Below are 10,197 nucleotides of genomic sequence, written 5' to 3' on the forward strand. Positions count from 1 at the left end.
TTTTTTTTTTTTTTTTTTTTATGTTTTTGAGACAGGCTGTGTGTGTGTCCCCCTGTGGACCAGGAGGGCCTTGAATTTATAGAAATCCACTTGCTTCTGCCTCCTAAGTGTTGGGATTAATGTGACATGTGCCACCACTGCCTGGCAAAGGTTGTTTTGAGTTACCCTAACCACTTGGGAGAACAGATCAGTTTCTGCTTGTGTAGACACTAAAGATCTTCTTGTGGCTTCCCTTTAAAAGCCTTCCTCACCTCTTCTTCACATGCCTGCGACTGAGCTTTAAAGTTGTCACCCTGTTAGGAGCTGATCAATAAGTCCTTTGATTATAAACTGAGTCTATGGTCTTTCCCAGGGGTCACAAACTGTAACACATTAAGTGGACATACCCTCATCCCTGATAGTAAAAATAAAACTTTGGGAGCCAGCAAGATGACTCAATAGATAATGAACACAAACACAGTTAGATAAATGTAATAGAAAAAATTAAGTGGGAGGGGCAGAAAGATGACTAAGACTTGCTCCCAGCACTGTATGGTGGTTCACAACTATCCATAACTCCAGTTCCAAAGGACTCTCGTGGCCTCTGCATACACGTGGTACACAAACATATGTACAGTCAAAATATTCATACAGAGAAAATTAAGATCATTCCAACACGAACCTTCTGTCATAGGCCTGGTCACATCTGGGGCACTCTTTTGGAATTACGGGTGTGTACTACACCTGGATTATGCTACATGCACAGTAAGTGTGCTGGTTGGTTTTATGTCAACCTGACACAAGCTAGAGTCATTTGGGAAGAGAGCACTTCAACAGAGAAAACACTCCCCACCATATTGGCCTGCAGTGCATTTTTTGAAATTGATGATTGATGGAGGAAAGCCCCTGGGCTGGTGGTCTGTTCTGACAGCCTGGGTTCAGTAGAGCTGCCACCTCAAAATCACGGAACACCCACTGATCAAAGTAAATTTGTTCACAAGGGATGGTAGGCGTTTGGTGATAGCTCCTGAGACAATGGCTTAGATTCCTCCACAATAGCTCCAGCAGCTGAGGTGTGTAATATCCGTCAAGCCCCTCACATGCAAATAAAGATTCTCAGGCCAAACCAATGAGAGATAACCGCTGGTGAAATCTGAATGACCCCCTCCCCCAACTATATATACCTATGGTATCCAGCGAAGTAAAGCACTTGAAAGATCTACTCCATGGTCTGAGCCTTCTAAGAGCTGTAACACTTGATAAGAAATTTGTTCTCCCAAAACTTGGCCTGAAGCTGCTCTGCACTCCTCACTAGCTAGTTGGCTTGTCAGCCCAGCTGGACTCAGTGCAAGGCAGCGCGGCCCTATCCATGCTTGCTCGATTCCCTTCAAAAGAGCTCCTTCACCAAGCTGGGCCAGAGATCTCCATGGGAAGTCTCTGGCATTTAGAAGCTGTAAGTAGGGCTGAGCAAGCCAGTAAGCACAACTCCTTCATAATCTCTGCTTGTTGCCCTGGCTTTCCTCAGTAATGGACCGGGAACTGCAAAGATGAAATAAACTTTCCTCCCCAAATTCCTGTTGGGCATAGTGTTTTGTCACAGCAAAAGGAACCCTGAGACAACAGGCAAATAATCCTAACTGAAGGATAGCTCCACCCTCCAGCTAACTTAAATCATATTGTCCACTGAAATAGATATAAATGAACACAGCATACAAGAGGCCCTAATTCAATCTCCACACTACATACAATGTTCACAGTAAAATAAATGAAAAAATAAAAACACTAGGGCTGGAGACACAGCCCAGTAGCTCAGCAACTAAGAGTGTCTTCAGAGGACTCAGGTTTGTCACAGCTCACAACCCTTGTGTGTCCAGTTCCAGGGTATCTCAACACCCTCCTCTGGCCATCGCGCGCTCGCCACACACACACACACACACACACACACACACACACACACACACACACACACACACACACACACGCACGGCGTCCTATAATAAAACAATTTAAAAACAAGCTAAATGTGCTAATGAAAGCATGTTATAGTGATAGGCAATGGATACTACCTTTCTCATACACACTAATTCTGGGGTATACAAGAAGGAAAAAAATCTAAGAGTTGGGGTATGTGCAACTCCAGCTGAACACCAGCCTACAGTGAGAGCCAGAGGCCACATCTGCCTTTAACACTCACCTCAGAAGCAAAGCAGAGAGCATTCTAGGCTCCAGCAAGACCTTCCTCAACTACATCTCTTAAAAAGCAACAAACAAAACCTTGTACCAGGCTCTGCAGCGTGGGCTGTTGGCTTTGACATTCACCTCAAGGGAGCTAGATGCTTAGCGCTTACAAAAAACCCTAGTTCAAGTCATCATACAACCATCAGCTCCATGATAGGACTCTGCAGGCACCAGCACCCCCATCCACACTTGGAACCTCAAAGCTGGCCTTGTAGTCTTATTCTGATAGCTTGTGACTTTTCCATTAACTTCAGAGCCTGAAGCTATTCTGTAAACTGACCTTGAGCTCCCAAATGCTCAGATAACAAGTATGACAACTTTGGATCATCAAGGCAAAAAAAAAAAAAAGCTGGTGCACAACTTTAATCCCAGCACTTGGGAGGCAGAGGTGGACTTTGGAGTTCAGCCTGGTCTACAGAGTGAGTTCCAGGACAGCCAGGGCTACAGAGAAACCCTGTCTCAAAAAAAACAAAACAAAACAACAACAACAAAAAAAACACCACAGGTGTGCCTAGTGACCCGTGAAGGTTGAGGATGGAGGTAAGCCACCATGCGGGTACTTAGACTGGACTGAAGATAGAGGTACTTGCTACCAAGCCTCAAGTGGGAGCTGGGCCCTGCCACTTGCCCTCCATACCACCCTACGTGCTGTTAAGAGCTGTCCCTTACCAAGGAGAAAGAACTTATTTCCTAACTAGCAACAGAACTGTCAAGGCCAGCCTGGGCTAGGTGACCTTTTCACTAATATAGACTCAGATTTAACTCAGCTTAGATTTTCTGTCAATAGCTTTGCCTTCAATTGGGTTAAAGGTTTTGCAAATAGGATCATGACTAGGACCTTAAAACACTGCTGTCCTTTCTTGCTGTATTCCCTGGATCAACATGTATAAACATTTTATCCCAAGGTACCAACTGGCTCAGTTTTTCAGATAAAGGTTAAGTGGTCAACTTAGCCAGAGATGGTTGACACACATACCCCAGGCACTGAGGCATCTGAGTTCAAAGCCAACAAGCCATGAAGGCATGAGACCATGCCTCAAAACAAATTGTCTTAAAACTAACATTCTGTGATCAAATTACAGTCTGTAGGGCTGGGGACCAGTGTGTGCCCTGCACTAGAGAAACACAGCAGAAACTGTGGTAAGGGTATTCCAGGAGCACGGAAACCCTGGCTGACAATCTTAAAAGGATCCAGTTGATCCACAGAACCCTGTCCCGAGCCTGGTGAAAGCACTTGTAATCCTATGGCTTGCTGGAGGGTAAGGTGGCATAAACACAATTCATGGACCTCACTGCTGGCCAGCCTGCAGAAAACACCTAACAACAACAAAAAAAGACAAGGTGTACAGAGCCTAAAACACCAAGTTCTGCAGCACGGCCTCCAAAGCGCAGAGACTCGACATAAACACTCAAACGCCACATAAAGTAGAACTTCCACTTTATTTTTCCATGAAGTTTTCCTTCCGTTCTTACAAAACCACCTCTTTACATGGGCTTTGGTGGAGGTCGTGGTGCAGCGCCCTGAAAAACAAAGAGATGAGCTAAATTAGAAACGAACTAATCAAGTCTGCTGTGGTGGCCTACTTAATTCCAGCAAGACAGGGACTGAAGGATCTGAGTCCTGGGTAAGCCAAGGCCAGTGAGACTTCATAAAAAGATCAAACTCCAAACCCATCCACCATGCTGTTCATGGTAGAGTGCGTACTAGTAACCATACCATTCCACCAAAACAGTCTGCTATGCAAAGCAGCCAATCGTTTTTCAAATTTAAAATAATTTACTTACAGCAGGTCTGAATCGTGGTGGGGGTGTCCGGTCCTTCCGGGCTTCCCGGGATCGATTCCTGACGACCTTGCTATGGATGGCACAGCTCACACAGTAATGCAACTTGACATAGAGCTTGGGAAGCACATAGGCTGAGAAATCAAAAAGCAGTTTAGATGGACGCCCTTTCATGCCATTCTCTTATTTTATTGGTCAGGATTACCCTAACCTCTAGTAGGTAATTTTACTGATAAACAACTCAAGTTGGGGAGTCTGACTCTGCTGGCATTCTTGTTATTTAAGTCAAACAAAACCAAAACCCAGTAAGGCACAGTGTGGCGCACACCTTCAATCCCAGCACTACACAGTCTACACTTTTATTCCCAGTCCACACAGTGAGTTCCACGACAGCAAAAAACCAAGTCACAAATTGCCCGAACGGTGCCTCACATTCAGCTCAGTCTTTGCCCGTTTTAAAAGCTGTTTACTTTTTTCATTAACTCTGAATTACTATGCCTTTCAGATCTCTCTTACGGAGCTTCTTCAGATTGTCCTAAAAAGGCAGCCAATCACAGGGATGGGACGCACGGTTTGCCTGCCATTCAGGAGCCTCAATCTCCACTCCAAGGAGAAAAACCAAGTTAAAACTCCAACGTTAAGCCTGCTTACTGTGCCACAAGAGGCACCTTTTCCCCAAGCTTAAGATAACGAGCCCAACACAACTTCTCACTCTTCGTCCCTATACAATGCACGGCTCTGGCTCACTTACCGTCGAAGACGCTTGCTTCAGATATGTCCCTGACAGCAGCAGCTTCTACAATGTTCCGGATGACAAATTTCTTAATGGCCTTATCCTTGGGCACGCACCGGGCGCAGTTCGTGCAGCGAATTGGCTGCACATGGCCGCGGCCCTTTTTGGCACGACCGTTGTTTCTTCTTTTTTTGGTCTGAGAATGAGAAAAAGAGACGCTGTTGGTAAAGGGGTGAGACTTAATGGCCGGCCGCCGCCCGCAGCGCCGACAGAGAGCCAGACACGGCCCGGGCACGCCCAGTCCGGGCTGGACGGACACTCTGTCGCCTTCTACTCCAAGACTCTGACTCTCTAGTTCCTCCGATCCGAGAATCTCCTTTTAACCCAGTCCTCATGCCCGCACGCTCACCACGCGGCTACACTCACCATCTTGGAGCCAAGACTCAAAAGAGGATCCGGCCACTCGGCCGACACTCTTATATAGTACGAGATCACTACGCTCACGCCGGAAAAGAAAAACCTCAGAGACCTGTAATTCTATTTATGCTCTAGCAACTACTGTACTCGAATTTACCTAATAATTTAGCGTTTCTTATGAAATGTGGGGTTGTAATAAGTCCCTAGAAATTGTCTATGACGAAATTACCAATGGGACTATTTAACCTTTCGGCGGAAGATTAAAATGTTATACGTTCGAACCAGGAAGTGATTATAAGGATCTATAACATCCGGTTTACGTTGGTTCCAGAGCGGAAGTTACCCAGAATTTAGACGCACACTCCCTATTGAGGAAGACAAAAAAGATGCATTGTGGGAGTTGTAGTATGACTTGGAGAGGTCTCTCTAGCCCGCAGTAGATGGACTAAAGGCGGCGCTACACCACCGTAAGACGCCATGATTTATTTCTTTGAAATGTGTATTCTAGGTGTAGGAATTAGAAATAGAAGACCTGGGAGAAACAAACCATTTTGTAAACTCGTCTTTCCAAATAGAAGCTTCAAATGAGGCAAATATTTTCTTGGTGGGACTATTTGGGGTTTTGTTTGACCCACCTTATTACTCTCCCCACCCCCCCGCCCCCAAAGGGTTTCTCTCATGGAACTTGCCCTATAAACTAGGCTAGCCTCGAACTCAGAGGTCTACCTGCTACCGCCTTGCGAGTGTTGGGATTAGGCCACCACGCTGGGCTTAAACTACCGTTTTATTTCTAGATCCTATTAACACAGGTGAGGCACTGTAGTTAATAGGTTGTATGTACCAACCCAATTTAACTGAGTGAGTCTATCAGATAGTTATTCTCACTTTATTTTGAAACATAGTCATGTAGTCCAGGCTGATCTGGAACTTATTTGGTAGCCACGTGTGACCTTGAATTTCTTATCTTCTTGAGTCAACCTCCCAAGTGCTGGAATTCCAGGCAACCCAGAGCCATCATGCTTGGGGTAAACAAGCTAATCCTACAAGCCAGAACTCATGTAAAACTTTGTTGGCTGGGTGGCACACATTTCTAATCCGAGGACTGTTGTATGGAGATGGGAGGCTGAGACAGGAAGCTCACAAGGACAGCTTATTTAGGTGTAGCTGTGGTAGAAACAAAAAAAAGACTGTATTTCACCAAGGTGGATGACTGGAACTGGGTTTTGAAAGTTATCTGGCCGGGTGGTGGTGTCGCACGCTTTTAATCCTAGCACTTGGGAGGCAGAGGCACTCAGATTTCTGAGTTCGAGGCCAGCCTGGTCTACAGAGTGAGTTCCAGGACAGCCAGGGCTATACAGAGAAACCCTGTCTCAAAAAACCAGGGGGGGGGAAAAAAAAGAAAGTGATCTGACCTCCACACACTTGCTGTGTGGCGCACAGACATTTTGTTTTGTTTTGTTTTTATTTTCCATATATGTGTGTTTCCCCCAAATGTTGTGTATGTACACAACATGCATGCCTGGTGCTTAGAAGATCAGAAGCACTCATCCAGTCCCCTGGCAGTAGGGTTACAGAAGTTGTGGACCACTTTGTGGGTGCTGGGAATGGGACCTGGGTCCTTTGGGCCAAACCTCTCAGCCATCTCTCGAGTCCCGCAATATTTCTGAGTGAGGCTGGATGAATCTGAGAAGCTTCTGCACAGCTGAGGTGACAAGCACCCAGGTAGAGAGGAAGCCCTCGGGATGGGAGAGCTTTTCCAGCTATACACCTGACAGGGGTTTAATACCCAGAATAGACAAAGAACTCGTAAAACAAGGAGTCCAAATAAAACAATGACCCAAGAAGAATGGGCCCTGAACCTGAATAGAGACTTCTCAAAAGAAGGAAAAAAAATGGCTGAGGTTTTTTTTTTTTTGTTTGTTTTTGTTTTTCAAGACAAGATTTCTCTGTGTAGTGCTGAATGTCCTGGAACTCACTCTGTAGACCAAGCTGCTCTCAAACTCAGAGATCTGCCTGCCTCTGCCTCTCAAGTGGGCTGAGAAATATCTTAAAAGAAAAAAGTTCATCTGTAGCAATGAGGAAAATGAAAATCAAAGAAAAACCAAAACACCTTTGCGATTTTACCTTACTACAGTCAGAATGGCAGAGATCAATGGAACAACTGACAGGAAATAACGGAGAGGAATGGGAGGACTCATTCACTGTTGGTGGGATAGCAGTCCAGTACAGCCACTGTGGAAATCAGTGTGGAGAACTTTCAGGACAAAAATCTATCACATGACCCAGCCACACCTCTCCTTGGCATGTGCCAGAGGGACTTGACAGCCTATTCTGCGGATTTGTGCTTAGACACGCTCACTGATGCTCTATTAACAATGGCCAGGAAATGGAACAACCTAAATGTCCTACAACTGATGAATGAATAATGAAAATGGAGTTCATATACACTATGGAATGCTGTTCAGCTGTAAAAACACACATACACAAACACACACAATCATGAACTTTGCAGGTGAATGGATGGAGCTAGAAAAGATCATCTTGAATAAGGTAAGTTAAACCTGGAAAGTCACTGTCATTGGAGGCTCCTAGCTGCAAAGCTTCAGGTGTGAGTTCACATCCTAGAGCAACTGCAGAAGTAAGGACAGTAAAGTGGAACCATTGCCAGGATCGGATTGGGAACGGTTGGGAAGCAGTAGAGAAGGAAGCAGCAGCAGCATGCACATGTGATCTGAACAAGAAAATGGGCAAGGGGGGGCACTCCTTAGGGAGGAAGATCCAAACAAATGCAGAAAAGAAGTGGGAAGGGCTGGGCGGTGGTGGCACACGCTTTTAATCCCAGCACTTGGGAGGCAGAGGCAAGTGGATTTCTGAGTTCGAGGCCAGCCTGGCCTACAGAGTGAGTTCCAGGACAGCCAGGGCTACACAGAGAAACCCTGTCTCAAAAAACCAGAAAAAAAAAAGAAGTGGGAAGAAGGTAAAAGAGACTAGCAGTATACAATTTACCTGATAGGGACATGGAGCCTCTTTAGGGAAAGGGAGGAAGGTAAATACAGAAGAAGGAAGTGGATGAAATAAACATTTCTTAAAAGCCACAAGAAATCATACTGTATTATCTACTTACCAAAAAACACTATAATGCATATAACTCCATGCATAAATATACATTATATATATATAAATTATATATAATTTTTTCCTGTTTTTTTTTTTGTTTGTTTTTTTGTTTTTCAAGACAGGGTTTCTCTGTGTAGTCCTGGCTGTCCTGGAACTCACTCTGTAGACCAGGCTGGCCTCGAACTCAGAAATCCACCTGCCTCTGCCTCCCAAGTGCTGGGATTAAAGGTGTGGCCACCACTGCCTGGCAAAACTACAACTTGTAATTTAGCATGCCAGCACAATCCCTAGCAACAATGTATAAATGTGTGTCCTTACACCACAGATCAGTGTAGACTTCACCCTCATCAAGGAAACTTCTCTTTGCAACAAATGGAGACCACTATAGAAAACCACAACTGTGGAGTACAGTCCCAGTGGATACAACCACGAAAACACTTCTGCACCTGAGGCTCAGGGAGCATTGCAGAAGAGGGGCAAAAGATTGTAAGAGCCAGAGGATCAGGGAGTTTACTGTGAGAGTGTGTCTCCTTGCATTATCAAAAACTACACCATATAACCTTACCAATGCGACTGCCCAGATGCGGGCTGAACAAGGATGATACCAAAGAACACATCAAATTGGAAAAGCCCAGGGGAAGCCCATGGGACCTCAGTTCTACACAAAGAACTATAGGCAACTGAAGAAAGCTGGGGGCAAATCGAGAGAGGTGGTTCTCCCCAGGGAAGACCGCACCGCTGGTTATCCTGCGGCAGATAGTAAACGCTGAAGCACACATGTTGGTAGCATTTACAGACTGGACAGGCTATATGTCATATACATATATACATATATGTGATAATACAATATCTTATAGTAATAATAATAATAATAATAATAATAATAATAATAATAATGAAAAGGCCTTGGATTTGAAAGTAATTGGGACTAGGTATATGGAGGAAAGAAATGGAGAAATGTTATAATCAATATAAAGTCTAAAAAAAATTAAAATAATAATACAGGCTAGTCACAGTGGCCCACACCTTTAGTTCCAGAATCTGGGATGCAGAAACAGATTTCTGTGAGTTCTGGGCTAGCTAGGCTACAAAGAGAGACACCCTGCCTTTAAAATTTCTGTTCTGCTAGACCAACAACTTCAGTAGTCTCATCTGGTTTCCTCTCAGTCTTGGGCTTGTCTAAGTCTTGAACAGAGAAAAATAGTTGGTATGAAGTCTGCCTCCCTCCCAGAAGAAAAACAAGGGAAAGGGAGTCTCCAAGAACAAACAGGGGTGTTAAATTACTCGTGTTTATTTATAACAGACCTTCAGCCAGTACAGTACAAAACTTACAGTAGTATTTCTCCATTACACAAATATTTACTTACAGTATGTTACATATACAAAATGCTTTGCAGTAAGTCTCAAAAGCTGGTTTAACTCCCTTTGAGAAAGGAGAAAAACTCTTTAAAAAGGGGAAAGGGGAGGATAGGTCAGGAGCCAGAAGAAGAAAGATGAGGTCAAGGGGCAAGGGTCAAAGGGGACACCAAACAGGCTACAGAGGAACCCTGGGGAGGAGAGGTGGTATTGCACTTGCTTCTGTTTATTCTCTTTTTGATTTTCATAATTTCTGATTAAAAATATATATATATTATGTACACAAGGAAAGAAGCTGCCAGAAGCATTATAAAATTCCACCTGCAGCTTAGAGACTGACACACACACACATACACACACACAGAAACATACACACATAGGCGCGCGCGCACACACACACACACACACAGGTCTGGAAAAGTGTCTATTTAGAAATTCTCTCCCTTCCCCCCATTATTTTGTGGTGTTTTTAAAGAATAATAAAAAAAGAGAACACCTCTTTTCTCTATGTGGGTTTTGGCATTTTGTTTTTTGTTGTTGTTTTCTTCTTTTTCTTAACTTTTTTTTTTTTTTTT

At 44.3% G+C, this 10,197-nt stretch overlaps 1 protein-coding gene across 1 annotated transcript; it reads right to left on the reverse strand.

Moving 5' to 3' along the window:
- Positions 1 to 3,638: 3,638 nt before the first annotated feature.
- Rps26 (ribosomal protein S26) lies at positions 3,639 to 5,292 on the reverse strand. The gene is made up of 4 exons (XM_031349037.1): positions 5,159 to 5,292; positions 4,751 to 4,928; positions 4,003 to 4,133; positions 3,639 to 3,738 (listed from the first exon to the last, which is right to left on the reverse strand). Exons 1-4 carry the CDS (start codon positions 5,159 to 5,161, stop codon positions 3,703 to 3,705), a joined length of 348 nt encoding a protein of 115 aa, XP_031204897.1. The 5' UTR covers positions 5,162 to 5,292; the 3' UTR covers positions 3,639 to 3,702.
- Positions 5,293 to 10,197: the final 4,905 nt, after the last annotated feature.

Source organism: Mastomys coucha, unplaced genomic scaffold, assembly GCF_008632895.1.
Source record: "Mastomys coucha isolate ucsf_1 unplaced genomic scaffold, UCSF_Mcou_1 pScaffold4, whole genome shotgun sequence".
Lineage (NCBI taxonomy): Eukaryota > Metazoa > Chordata > Mammalia > Rodentia > Muridae > Mastomys > Mastomys coucha.

Excerpts from the sequence above, each read along its gene's own strand:
- Rps26 (XM_031349037.1), bottom strand. Across the intron at positions 4,134-4,750 it reads TGAAGCAAGCGTCTTCGACG|CCTATGTGCTTCCCAAGCTC; the intron begins GTAAGTGAGCCA and ends TTGATTTCTCAG. Across the intron at positions 3,739-4,002 it reads CACCACGATTCAGACCTGCT|GGCGCTGCACCACGACCTCC; the intron begins GTAAGTAAATTA and ends TTTGTTTTTCAG.